This window comes from Crocuta crocuta, unplaced genomic scaffold (assembly GCF_008692635.1).
Source record: "Crocuta crocuta isolate KB4526 unplaced genomic scaffold, BGI_CrCroc_1.0 scaffold653, whole genome shotgun sequence".
In the NCBI taxonomy this organism is placed as follows: domain Eukaryota; kingdom Metazoa; phylum Chordata; class Mammalia; order Carnivora; family Hyaenidae; genus Crocuta; species Crocuta crocuta.
The window spans coordinates 936,861-950,419 of NW_027527134.1; the positions used below are offsets into that span (position 1 = coordinate 936,861).

At 55.8% G+C, this 13,559-nt stretch overlaps 1 protein-coding gene across 4 annotated transcripts in view; it reads right to left on the reverse strand.

Moving 5' to 3' along the window:
• NAP1L4 (nucleosome assembly protein 1 like 4) overlaps positions 1 to 13,559 on the reverse strand; it is a 35,155-nt gene that overhangs the window by 11,197 nt on the left and 10,399 nt on the right. For all 4 annotated transcript variants that reach the window (XM_077754649.1, XM_077754711.1, XM_077754780.1 and 1 more), the window contains 8 exons: positions 13,316 to 13,374; positions 10,337 to 10,436; positions 8,639 to 8,780; positions 8,096 to 8,182; positions 6,634 to 6,765; positions 5,852 to 5,923; positions 1,614 to 1,753; positions 340 to 485 (listed from right to left, as the gene is read on the reverse strand). In XM_077754649.1, the coding sequence (XP_077610775.1) occupies positions 340 to 485; positions 1,614 to 1,753; positions 5,852 to 5,923; positions 6,634 to 6,765; positions 8,096 to 8,182; positions 8,639 to 8,780; positions 10,337 to 10,436; positions 13,316 to 13,374 (878 nt within the window). The remainder of the gene's footprint in view (positions 1 to 339; positions 486 to 1,613; positions 1,754 to 5,851; positions 5,924 to 6,633; positions 6,766 to 8,095; positions 8,183 to 8,638; positions 8,781 to 10,336; positions 10,437 to 13,315; positions 13,375 to 13,559) is intronic.

The following is a 13,559-nucleotide window of genomic DNA, read 5'->3' on the forward strand; positions in this document are numbered from 1 at the left end:
ATTCTTCCCGGGAACGCACTGCCTTTCAGAGGGAAGCCTCTAGCTCACGCCAAGCGCATGCAGGTGGCTGCCCCCGTGGCCGCAGGGCTCTCTCAAACCAGGAAACCTAGGAGCTGAATGTACAGCCGTTCTTACCCCCACACCGCATGCACTGGCGTCCCGGAAGCTCAAGAAAAACCCCAGAGAGAGGCCAGGCTGAACGGCAAAGGCTGAGCCCAAAGCGGAGCGGCTCGCGCGCTCCTGCACCTCAGATATGGAGAAAACTGTGTTTGTGTGCATTTAAGCAGGTCGTGGGCCAGGACGGAGGCCGTCCGTACGCCCCCAACACAGCCCACTCACCTTTCAGCGGGCTGAAGAAGTTGAAGAAGGAGTCGTTGGGGACTTGTTTGGTGATCGTTCTCACCGTGCCTCGGCCCTTGTGTTTCTGCTTTTTCTTGATTGTTTTGACTGTGACATTTTTTCCTTTCTTCCAGTCAATAACACACCTGCGGAGACAGACGGCTGTCGCACACATGTGCACCTGCCGCGGAGCCCCTGCAAAGTACGGCTACGTGCCCCGCCAGCACCAGTCTGTCAGAGCAGCCCACCCGCCGGCCCCGTGCCCAAGTCCGTCCAGAGGTCAGCGACGGCCCGTCTACCACCGCCCGGGCTCGGCGTCTCCCTGAGACATTCCGTACGTTTTCTGTGACGAAGCCCGATCAACGCTGGGCTAAGGTGTCTGTACGATGCTCACGAGTTGTCCCCTGCTGCCTCCTGACCCCAGAGCACAGCTGAATTAACCCACTCAAGCGCCTGAAGTCCCCCAGCAGCTAAGCAAGCAGGACAAGCTGGCGGAGAGTGGCAGGGACTGGGGCGCTGGCTGCTGGGGGAGCCCCGGGGCGGGGGAGCCTGGCCGGCTCCCTAATCTTCCCATCCATGTGCTCCACAGGCAAACCCTGGCATGTGACTAGCATCTTCCCTGGAAACTGCTCCCACCATGACGGCCTGGCCCTGGGAAAGGATCTGACAAGGTCACTGTCGCCATGTGAGCCCAGCAGCGCCTTCGTGAGGCTCAGAGCTGTTGCGTGGGGAGACCCAGGGTGAGCGCCTGGTTCTAGCGACTAGGGTCACAGTTTCAGCTCAGAGACAGAACAGACCACAGGACCGAACTCCAAACCAGCCTTCTGGTGATCCCGGCTCAGGTCGCCAAGGGGCTCGGTCACGGCTCAAACCACTCAGCTGCCCCACCAAGAAGCAGCAACCGACCAACACTGCTCTGCCCCGACTCCTTCACTGCTCTGCCCCGACTCCTTCACTCACTGAACGCGTAGCTGCTGGGGTGACTTAGTTCAGTGACGACAGCCTCGCGCCGGGCACCATGGGACGGTCCCTCCTCCGAAGAGGAAACAAGGCCACTGAGCCTACAGGCCGGCACACGTGACCTGATGAAGGACACACTTCCCAGAACAGGCCATCACATCCCCAAACACAGAGACTATTTAACTCAAATCTGTCCACTGGGCTTTTAAGAAGATGACAGACTTTCTGCTTTAGGCCCAATTCCTCTTCCTTGCAAAGCTCTAAACTCGGCTGCTTCTGTTTCAGAAAAGGAAGCTGAAGCGGCATCTCCTTACCCGTCACAGTCGACTATTTCGGGGCCTTCAAAGGAGAAGGGATCAGCCTTGTCTGGCTCTGACTTCATCTTGTACGTTTTTGTCAGCACTGAGTTGGTAAAGTAGTCGTTGGGCTCAAAGTGGAACTCTAATACAAAAGACTGAAGACAAAAACTGAGTGAGCACCGCCGAGAGATACAGGCAACTGGTGACAGACCGCTCGGCCCGCACGGGGTCTCCTGAACCAGCTCCGTGATGAGCGGAACACCACACGCGGAAACCGCCACCGCACAGCTCAGCAGCGATGGCCGCGTGGCAAGGAAAACTCCTGTTACGAAAAACACGAGCACGGAGTTCAGACGAATGACAGGTGGGAGGCTGCGGGCCGCACTGCCGCCCCCGCAGAGCGCATACGTCCCTGGAGGGCACCCCCCGCCGGGACCACTCTCCTGAGGGATCCCAGCTTCTGTCTGCTGCCCCTGGCCCACCCACTCTGGTGCGGGGTGCGGACGGGGGAAACCAGGTGGCGGCCCAGCCCCCTCCTTCCGCGCTTGGGCTCAGGCAAAGCAGCCCTCTCCCGGCCGTGCACAGGGGCCAGACCCCGTGGGGTGCGGGGGCACTGACGGGGCCTCCTCAAACCACACCAAGGACAAGTTCATCCTTTGTTCACAAAGCACTCTATAACCTGAGATGAAAAATGGACACAAGCTGTGGAGAGGAGCAGCACGAACAGTCAAACGGCCAGTAAGAAAGACCTGGCTGTAGTCCGCATGAAGAGCCCGGCACATGGGACACCAGGCACGCTTGTGCACCGCAGATGCCTTTACAGGGGGCCCTCCGGCAGGATGGCGAAGTTAATAGAGTAAAATAATCTGCCCCAGTGATTCTATTTTAAGGGATTTATTCTATTTAAGAAAGATACCTGGTTGGGGCGCCTGAGTGGTTCAGTCAGTTAAGCGTCCGACTTCGGCTCAGGTCATGATCTCACGGTTCGTGAGTTTGAGCCCCCCAGCGGGCTCTGTGCTGACAGCTCAGAGCCTGGAACCTGCTTCACATTCTGTGTCTCCCTCTCTCTCTGACCCTCCGCTGCTCACACGGTCTCTCTCTCTCTCACAAATAAATTTAAAAAACATTAAAAAAAAGACAGACACCTGGATGGATGCATCAATACATGCAGACGCTCACCTCAGCCCCATCTTAAGGAAACAGAGATAATCTTGGTTAAGAAAGTTACAGAGACTGTCTACAAGACTGACTCTGGGTTCTAGACACTTCTGCCTCTAAGTTCTGCATGCTTTTGGGAAGTTACTCAGTGTCTCAGTGATTCTGTTTCCTCATCTATTAAATGAAAATAACAATCTTCTCTCTTTTTCTCCGGGATGACTAGAACAGACGTTATGCAAGTTTATAGGCAATGCTTGCTAAATTTAGCTATTTCAATTTCCATCATAGTGGCATAATTATCAAATAGGAAAAACACAAATTAAAAAGACTAAGATAGGGAGCTCCTGCCTCCTGGCTTGTGCAGTGTAAGACTCAATCTCAGGGCTGTGAGTTCAAGGCCCACAATGGGCATAGAGATTACTTTTTAAAAAAAGCAAAATCTTTAAAAAAGAAAGAAAGGAAGAAAGAAAGAAAGAAAGAAAGACAGACAGACAGACAGACTAAAACCAAACCATTTCCACGAGGGGAAGAAGCAAACCTGACCGTCCAGAGCACGAGTCACTGGTCTGGGGGAGTAAAGTGTAGCGAGAATATCAAACGGAATCCCCCCCTCTCCCCGTGGCCCGACCCCCAGGGCTGACACCACCACCCTAAAGGTGGGGGGCAAGCACCCAGTTTGGAGGCCACAATCTAGCACTCAGGTCTGCTGGGGGGGTGGGGGGGGTGAGGGACAAGCACAGCTGGGCACCACACGGGCTTCCTTACATCTGCACGGACCACGGTATTCCTCTTCGCTCTCTGCCAGCTCCTTCCCTGCCAGCTTCCAAAGCAAGTGCTCCATTCCTGGTCCCTGGGTTTCCCTCCCCTCGGCCGGTGTTCTGTCCACCATGACCCATGATGGGGATGAATCAGGAAAGGGTTCAAAGGCCGACAGAAGACGGCCCAAAGACGAGGCCACGGCAATCACCACCGCCCCCCCCCAGCTGAGTCAGCCGTGCACACGCAGATGCTCCATCGCACTCGCACCCACATGTAAACTCACACCTCGCACCTGCCCAGCGAGGTCCACACGGCTGCTACGGCCCGTGCTAGGCTCCCACGGAGACACCCAGGAGCCGCCGCACCCGGCACCACCCACAGCTCTGCTCTAAGCTTGCAGTGATTTCAAAAGAGACACGGAAGCACGAGGACCACACGAGAGCGCGTGCAAACACTACCGGCAGCAGAGACGTAAAGCGAACCACCTCTGAGCCAAAAACGTTCCTCTCCTCTGACCCAGCAAAACCGCGCCGAAACGCATCTAAATGGAGGAAATCATCAGGACTGTAAACAGAAGGCCTGGTTCACGGAACGCTGATCCTGACGCAGCCCTTAGATGGGGCGGCGGCACCTCTGGGCACCACCTGCAGCTCAGCCGCCCCCGGAGGCGGGCGTGACTAGCTCCCACCGAGGCGGCTGTGCCCGCACAACCCTGTCCTGATGTGCCACCCCCTCTGCTGCGATGTCACCGCGGGGACCCCGGGGCGGAGGGCAGGAGGTGTGTCCCGAGAAGCAAGCACACTGGCCGCGCTTCATTCCGAGGCCGGGTGGGTTTATTTTTCTAACTTTAATATGTAAAGTATTTCATACTTAGTTTTAAAAAAACGACTCTGCGGAAATGGAGTGTACAGCTGAGCTACTTCCACAAGATGGAGAGCTTACCGCTTCCCCATGCTTCCTGAGTGTTCCACAGCTGGGGGGAAGTAACAAGGGAAAACTGACTGGCTCAGGTCTCCCAACACTAGGCCTCCTGTCTGTCTATGAACCACCGTAGGACATGGAGGAAAGCCTCAGACAAGCTGAGAAAGAAAACAGACCCAGGAAATCACCAAACAGGTATCTAATAAGAACAAAGGAAAAAAAACAAACCTGATCCAGAGGACAGATATTAATCAATGGAGTGTGGGTGCACCAGGTGACTCAGTCAGTGACTCTTGATTTCAGCTCAGGTCATGATCTAACGGCGCATGAGTTCAAGCCTCACATCGGGCTCAGCACTAATAGTGCAGACACTTCTGGCAGTCTCTCTCTGCCCCTCCCCCTCTCTCCAAATAAACATTAAAAAATAAATGAAATTCAGATGACTCACAGATGAGAAAATGTTAGGAAAAAACTGACAGAGGATCTTAAAACGGCGTGTGCGCACCTGGCAGGAAGGCGGGTGGGGATCAGACAAATCTAAGCACTTGCCCGCAGACCGCCCCACGCAGCCTCCAGGGGGCGCTGTGGTCAAGCTTCCCCCCAGGCCAACGAAAAGGCCCAGGGATACAACCAGCTGAACCCAGTGCAGGAGGAAAGGGGCGCCCAGGTGAGACAGGCAGGGAGAGTGGAAGCCGGTCCCCCTGCCCCTCCCCTCCAGCAAGGCGCCTGCAGGGGGGAGAAGCCCCACGTAATGACACCAGCCTCCGTCTGTGGCCTGGAGCCAGCACCTGTGGCAGGGATGGCGAGGAGCCAGACCCCGGGCCCCAGGCCCCTCTGCACGTTCCCCCAGACCCACAGCTCCGGGCCGTGTCCCCAGGACCTGAAACTGAGAGCCAGGAGCAGGACAGNGGGGGGGGGGGGGGGGGGAGGGGAAGGGCCTTCCTCGGCGTTCCACCCGCAGTGCCCCGTGCTCCAGGCGTCGGCGCCCGGGGCTCTAGGCGAGTACTGCCCGAGCCCGAGGACGCCCCTCCCACCCTCCACCACACGTCAGAGCCTCGAGAGCCCGGGAGACGGTTAGGAGAAAGATGACGTCGCCCCAGCTGGCAGGGGACAGGCCAGCTCAGAAAGCAGCGCACGGCGCAGCGGACCCCATGGCAGAGGAGCCCACTCCTGCGTTGGACTCCCGCACCTGCCACGTGCAGCTGGTGGCCTGGATGGCCTGTCAGGCTGTGCGGCACTGCTGGGCGAGGCCAAGGAAGGCCAGGTGAGAACCTTCTAGTTCTTGGTGATCGGCTCACTCGGGACCACCCCGTAAGTGTGTGGCCAGGTCTGGATCTGCCACCCTGGCTCCGGGCCCCTCACCCCCTCTGCGGCCTGACCCTCTGATGCCCGGCAGGGGCCCCGTCAGTACTCACCATAGGCTGCCCGGGGTCTGAAAACTTCACTTTAATATCCTGCAGGTGCTTCAAGATTGGCTCGTCGTACTCCTAACCGTAAAGAGAAGAGAAAGAACTTTCTAGCGAGACTTTTCAAAGCAGCAACATGCATAGTCGAGTCCCTGTTGCACGCAGCCCCAGACGCGGGACCCGCACCCTGCTGGGCTCTGTGCTTGTCAAGCGGGAACTCCTAGGAAGCCACCCAATCTGTTCACCGACCACAGCTCTCAGCGATGGTGGTCACGCGCCATCTCTCCGGCACGGGGCGCTGGGGGCCATCGGTGCCAGGAGGAAGGGCGAGAGCCCCACTGCCTGCACAGTCCCACAGCAGCCGCCACCCGCAGGTGTCAACCGCCACTGCCGGTCCACACGTCTCCAAAGAGAGAACCAGAAGAAACCCCTAGGTCAGCTACCGACCTTGCGAGCCACCTTCCTGGCCTCACAGCTCCTGCTGTTGCACTTGCAGTACAAGGGGGAAGCGGCTGGAGTCTGTGAACGGCATTCTGGGCTGAGGCGGCAGACCATCGGGGGAGGGGGGAGAAGCTACATACAGGTCTTGGCTCAGCCCCAGAGCCGCAGACCTTCCCAGGAGCACTGCAGTGGGAAGGGGGGGCTTCCAGCAGTGACACCCCCTGCCCGTGAGGCCAAGGCCACTCATACGAGTTGCTGGTCACAGAAAGGGCCTTTGCACCTACCACGAGCTACTGAGCACTCGAGGGATTCACACGTGAACAGCTTTTAGACCAGGGCCATCGGCTCACCTGGACTAACTCACTCAGCATGTCTACGTTTCTGAAGATGGTAAACCAGAACTCTGGGATCCCTTTGGGGTCTGGCTCCTCTGTTGCGGCTGCTTCTTTCTCGGCGATGACTACTTTGTTTTTCACGTCTCCCTAAAAAAGCAAAGATGCAAACGGCCACACTTAGCCCAAAGCAACAACCTTACAAAGAACTCAATGGCTTAACGCGGAAGGTAAATCCCAGAATCCTGCACTGACTTCTACCAGAAACAGCTCTTTGAGCCTGCGTCTCCAAGACCCCCGTGCAGGTCATGACGCTAGATGTCTCTCAGAACGAAGCGCTCCAGGCACTGCGCTCGGATGGAATTCCGTGACAGGACCGCACGACATGGCACAGCGCCGTCCAACCCAGGAAAGGGGACAACCACCCACCACCAGATTGAGACCCCGGTCCCCTCAGCAGCAGGGAATGGCCAAGCAGTGTCCACGTCCAGCAAGAAGGAGGTGGCTGTTAACATGGGGACAGAAACTCCATGCAAACATCAGGGAGGTGACAGACAGGTTCCGTGCACCCTGAGGGGGTCTTTTCTGACATCATGGCTCGGAGGGAGGGCAGGCCCAGGAGGGTCAAGCACAACACTAAATGGGACCACTGGGAAGTGCAAAGGCTTCTTCACATGGGATTCTTATGTGAAATGAGCACGAGGGGCTTTTTAAATTAACTGAAGCCGATTCTCCTTGAGCAGTAAGGAAGCCACTCACAACCATACTCATCCGTAGCCACAGCTTCAGCCAGGCCAGGTTCTACAAGAGGTTTGAAGATCACAAACGGTATGGCTACTTGTTAAGACTAACACACACGTCAACACAATTCCCGAAAAACTAACACCGCGGGATAAAAGACACTTGTTTCCCAAACAAAGCCAGGCGGACAGTCAGCCACGCAGCACGCTGCACCTCAGGGTCACCCTGGATGAATGAGACCCGTCCCCGGAAGGCTGGGAGCCGGGGGTGGGGGGTGGGGAAGGCGCTGCGTGCACCACGGCCACTTCACTGTCACTGCTGGGCCCCGAGCAGGGTGGCTGGGACGTGCGGCGCACCCTCCTCCCCGCCGCGACGGTGCAGTGACTGCTGGCACTGGTGTCGCGTCCCTCCCCCCTGCGGGAGGGTGCTTCCCCCCTGAGCGAGACTTCTGTGGATGTTCTGATTCCTGTCCACCCGACGCCACGCCCCGGCGCGCTGCCGTACCGAGTGGCTCCCACGACCGAGAAGGGAGACCGTCTAGTTCGCAGCTGTAACGGACACCAGGCCGCCGGCCACGGGCCGCAGAGCAATTCCAAGGAGCAGCCTGAGAGGGAGGTGGCGCCTTCGGCGAGGAGCCCCTTTCACGGTGATGTTACGACGACGATTAAAAACCGGTCAGAGAGGCACCGTCTGACAGCACTAAGCCGGAACACAAGCTGCGCTCACGAAAGACACTCACGGCCAATTTATCCTCCTCCTCGTTCTCGCTGTGCCACTCCGATTCCGCGTCCGTCGGCTCAACATCGCCGGTGACGAACTCCCTTCTCTTCGAGTAGAAAGGAGACCTTGTTAGTTATAGCAAGTTATTCGGGAACCCAAGAGTTAACTTTGTAAGTAACGTCTATGAAAAACCCCCGAAAACTGAATGCTTTCCTAGCTTCAGAATCTAGGGGAGCCTGGGGGTTTGGGTGGTTGAGTGGAGTCTGGCTCTTGGTTTGGGCTCAGGTCATGAGCTCACGGTTTGTGAGTTCAAGCCCCACATTAGGCTGTGCTGTCAGCGAGGAGCCTGCCTGGGATTCTCTCCCCCTCCCCGCCCTTTCCCTGCAGTCTCTCTCTCTCTCTCAAAATAAACACAAACACACAGACACAGACACACACACACGATTCTAAGCTTTAGGGCTTAAAGAGTAACATTCAAGGATTCATCACGAGGTAACTGTGGATGTTTTACCTAAAGTTAGATTTGAAATCCGTGAATGAAACGTACGCGCAAGCCACACACCTTGTCAAAGAGAGGCTGGTAGAGCGCAGCGTACTTCCTCTCCAGGTCGTGCACCTCCTCATAGAACTTGGCCTCTATGTGGGCGCACTTCACCTGCAGCTGTTTCAACGCATTGATTCTTCTTTTCACTGCTTTGGGTAAACTGAAACGGGATAAAAAAGTTAAACATCCCTGTGCCTGCGAAATAAGGCAGAATGCTTTTCAATTTCCTTAAAATAACTTTAGCTTTCACAGAATTCACACCCCTACCACAGAAAAGGGCTCCTAAGTATCATTAAAGGACAAACACCCCATCGAAAAGAAAGGGGGGACGGGCAGAAGCAGACAGAGAAGCCGCGCTTCCACACACTCACAGCCCGAGGCGAGGCGGTGGCGCTCCCGCACCGAGGGAAACACTGGGCACGACGCAGACAAACGGGCGGGTTCCTGTCCAGAGTCAGGGAACTCTGAGCTTCCTTGCCTCCCGCTACTTTTCTATATTCTAGTAACACTTTAGTTCACATGCATTACTTTCATAAACAGTAAAAAAATCAAACCACAACCCCTTTCCAACCCATCAAAATGAGGTTTACCCCGAAGCTCCTGGTCCCCACCACAGACCACACAGTCCCCTACGGCACCCCCACCCCCACCCCGGGGCCGAGCCCGGCCACTCCTCCCTTCCTCCAGAAAGGCCCAAAGGAGCTGCCCTTCCTTCAACAACAGTCCCAGCTGCTCCGATGCACAGCACTGTTTAGAAAGTACTGGAACAGCCTTAAAGATCACCAAGGATCCCTGCTGCCACACCCACAGCCATCTCGAGGAATACACCCTCCATCAAGACTCCTAACTCCAGTCCCCTTTCTGGGACTTCCACTAACAGGACAGGAAAGAGGCGCAGCGAGGACCCAAGGGCACGGCATGCACATAAACACCTTATTTCTTTCGTACACTAAAAAAAATTTTATGTAACAATTTTTAATTTTTTTAAATTTTATATTTGAGAGACAGAGTGAGTGGGAAGGAGCACAGAGACAGAGGCAGAATCCGAAGCAGCTCCAGGTTCCGAGCTGTCAGCACAGAGTCCAACGCGGGGCTCGAACCCATGAGTCATGCGATCACGACCTGAGCTGGAGTCAGATGCTTAACTGACTGGGCCACCCAGGCGCCCCTCTCTTGTGCATTAACCACACAATCACAATTATTTTTAGGTTTCCAAATTTTCCTAACGGAGCAAAAACAACAAAAGATAGGAAGGGAACTGGACCCCGACACCCTACAGCCAGCTGTCCTCCGAGCAGCTACGCTAAGTGCAGGCTGTGCCCGCAGCAGGCACTCTCCGTGCGGCACGGCCAGCCCGGAACGAATTCAGGTCCACGAACCCTCGATCCTACCGCGCCTGCTCCCCGTGAACGCCGGCCCAGCCCCCCGCGGTCTAGCCAGAAACCCAGACCCCGTCGGCGTCCCCGAGTCCCCTACTCCCAGGCAGCATCTGCGGGAACAGGGAGGGGTGGCTGAGGGAGCCGCAGGGAGAGGCGGTGCCCCGCCCGTACAGGCCCGGTGCTGGCACACGCGGAGCCCAGGGGCTGGCCGGTGCCTGGCTCCCAGCACCCAGTCCGCCCAATGGGAAAGATGCTTGTCCCTACTCTGAGGAGCCAGGAGGTCGGTCCCTTCCCCTTCCCCGGAGCTGCACCAAGGGCCCGCACACGGCATACTCACGTCTCGATGTAACTGGAAGGAGTGTGGGAGACGTGGTCAAGCCGCTCCTGTAAAGCTGCCAAAACCTGAGGATTCTGCATCACCTGGTCGGTGAGCTTTTCTGTCAAGGGGTAAAAACAAGGCCAGACAAGTTGAAAGACGCGCACCACGGAACAGTCTCAACACACGTCTACTTGGCTTTGCTTCTTCACGCGAATTTCTAACCGTAGCATGTGGCTTCGTAAGCACATGTCCTGAAAATACTTAAAGTGAATTTTAAAGGCGCTGGACACCCTCTGTTAACCGCCTGAGTGGTTAGGACCCGCTGCAGGGAACCGACCCGGAGATCTCTGGTTCTCACTTCAGCTGTTTAAACCCCAAACCTCCCCAACGAGGACAGAGTCATTTCCCAGTTTAGGGACCTGCCACCTTGCCAACCATGCCTGCCGCCCTGCCATCCCGGGGGGACCCAGGAGCCAAGGACAGGGCTGAGGCGACTGTCTCTCAGAGAAAACCAGCCCCAGGAAGCTCCTGGTGTGTCCAGACGTCCCAGCGTTANCCCCTGTACTATTTCTGAACAAAGAAACGAGACACCGAGGTGGGTCTTTCACGGAGCCGGAACCAGGGGCCGGGGCAGTGCTGCTGAGTGACGCCCTCTCACGGACGCGGTCCGGGAAGCCGAAGCACTCGCCTGACTCCGAAGGCGGCCCCTACCTAGCGGCTCTCCCTGCCTCCTTCCTTGTTAAGATTTTGAAGTGATCGCTACACCCAGCGTGGGGCTGGATCTCACAACCCCGAGACCGAGAGTCACATGCTCCACCCACTGAGCCGGCCAGGCGCCCCTCTTTTTATAGGCAAGTGCTGCGGGCAAGCGAAAGACACCACGTAGGCAGCTCAATTTTAATGTTTTAATTCTAAACAACTGCCACCATGAAACACTGTGTGTGTAGTTAATCTGCATAGTGGTACACACAGCACTGTATACGTGTACAATGTGTAAACGCCACATGCATATACACACACACACACACACGTCTACTCTAGCTCTGGCCACTGAAAGGCCTGGAAACAATAACACCTACCATCTATGTCCTGTTTGTTGTTTTAATGTTTACATTTATTTATTTTCGAGAGAAAGCACACACGCAGGGGAGGGGCAGAGAGAGAGAGAGAGAGAGAGACGGACACTGGGAAGCCGGCTCCAGGCTGCTGTCAGCATAGAGCCCAATGTGGAGCCCAAACTCTTGAACCGTGAGATCATAATCTGACCTTAAGTTGGATGCTTAACTGATTTTGGTTTAGAAATGTCCCTATAATCTGGTTTTAAGGTGTATCTCCCTACTAAAACAGGCCCCCTGACACCCGGTAGATTCCAGGCTGGAGCAAGGGAGGGACAAGGAGAAAGGGAATACTGCTCAGCGCCACAAAGCTACGAAGTGCTCAAACTGGGGGTGTACCAAGAGGACACAGAAGTCACCCTGAAGGGACCTCCGCGGGCCAAGTGGACAATTTACACACCAGTGAGGGGGACGGCAACTGATGAAACAGTGGCAGAGAAACCTGGGGCCACAGGAACACTGAAACAGGGGTTGGGAGAGTAGGGAGCAAAAATCCGTCTTTTTTTAATATTTATTTTCAAAGAGAGAGAAAGAATGAGCCAGGGAAGGGCAAAGAAAGAGGGAGAGAGAGAATCCCAAGCAGGCTCCATGCTATCGCACAAAGCCCAATGTGGGGCTGGATTTTACAAACTGCGAGATCACGACCTGAGCCGAGATCAAGAGTTGGTCGCTTAACCAACCGAGCCAGCCAGGCGCTCCGACGGTCTCGGACAGGTGTGACACACGGCAGGACCTGGGCGAACACCTGTCTGCCACCACCAATGTCACTCCTGAGTAAAGGATCATGACCACGCCTCTTGGAGAACACGGCACCCACAGGAGAAGCGACCTATCAGGACCCTCACAGTGGGGAGGGCTGCCAGGCTCTGCTGTAACCGAGTCCTCAATCTGAGCACTGACCCCGGTCGCAGCCCAAGGACACCGCGCCGCACCACGTCCCCGACGTGGCAGTCTGAATCTAACGGGGAGGCAACCGCCTGACCCACCCAGAGCGTGGACGCTCTACATGACAGCCCGGGCGCGCGGCCCGCTGATGCGTCACTACAGCAAAGGATAAACACGTGGAGGAAGGAAGGAGACAGAACTGAATTGGAGACGGGACCCCTGGCCAGTGTCGGACTCGGGTGTGGGCGGCTGGGGGACCAGAGCTGCTGAGAAGCGCAGGGACACAGGAGCAGGACGGCCAGCCCCCGGCGCTCGGCTGCAGGAGCGGCGCCGTGGTAATGGCCGTTCAGCCTGCTTTTTAGGAAATTTACACAAAACTGTTTTAGGGGAAAAAGTCAGGTTATCTACAACTTGCTTTCAAAAAGTTCAAGGGGAAAAAAGTACAGATCTAGAAATTTTAAAATTGAGGAGAAAACCCACCTATGAATTTACAGACCAGAAGAATCAGGGAAAAGAAGGACACAAATGGAAAGATCGGTCCCTGGGAACAGCGCCAGCACTGAGTGGCAGCACCATGCGGGTCATCTCGCTTCTGAAAAGCCTCGAGTTCCGATCAGAAAAGCTTTAAATGAAGTACTGATTTTCTAACTCCTGATCTCGGCTCAGGTCATGATCTCACAGTTTACGAGTTCGAGCCCCATGTCGGGCTGTGTACTGACAGCATGGAGCCTGCTTGGGATCCTCTCTCTCCCTCTCTCCCTCTTTCTCTGCTCCTCCCCTGCCCACGCTCTCTCTCAAAATAAAACACTTAAACTAAAATAAATGAAGTACCCATGTCCAGTTTAACTACGCTAATCGCCCCTGCCCATCTTTGAAGCATGGTAATCCTGGACGTGTACTGCTTGTATCATCGCAATAAATGGTTCAAGAGCGGAAGACGCTCTGCTCTGCATGCAAACTCTCCGACTGTCACCTTTTCCACGGGTGGCGCACTGACCTGTGTTACTCGCATTTTTAGCAGCCTCCAGGGCGTCTGAAGGAACACCATCTGAAAAACTAAGACAGCACGTGTGGTAAGTGTTACGACCGACATTTTTCTTATCTAACGTATGAAAAGTGATCTCTGCAAGGGCCCGCGCTGGGACAGGACACAACTATGGACGCTCAGCTTTTATCCTTGAGATGCCTTCCCGTTATTAAAAAAAATCCTACCATTTAACACCCCCAACCCACCCGCCCCC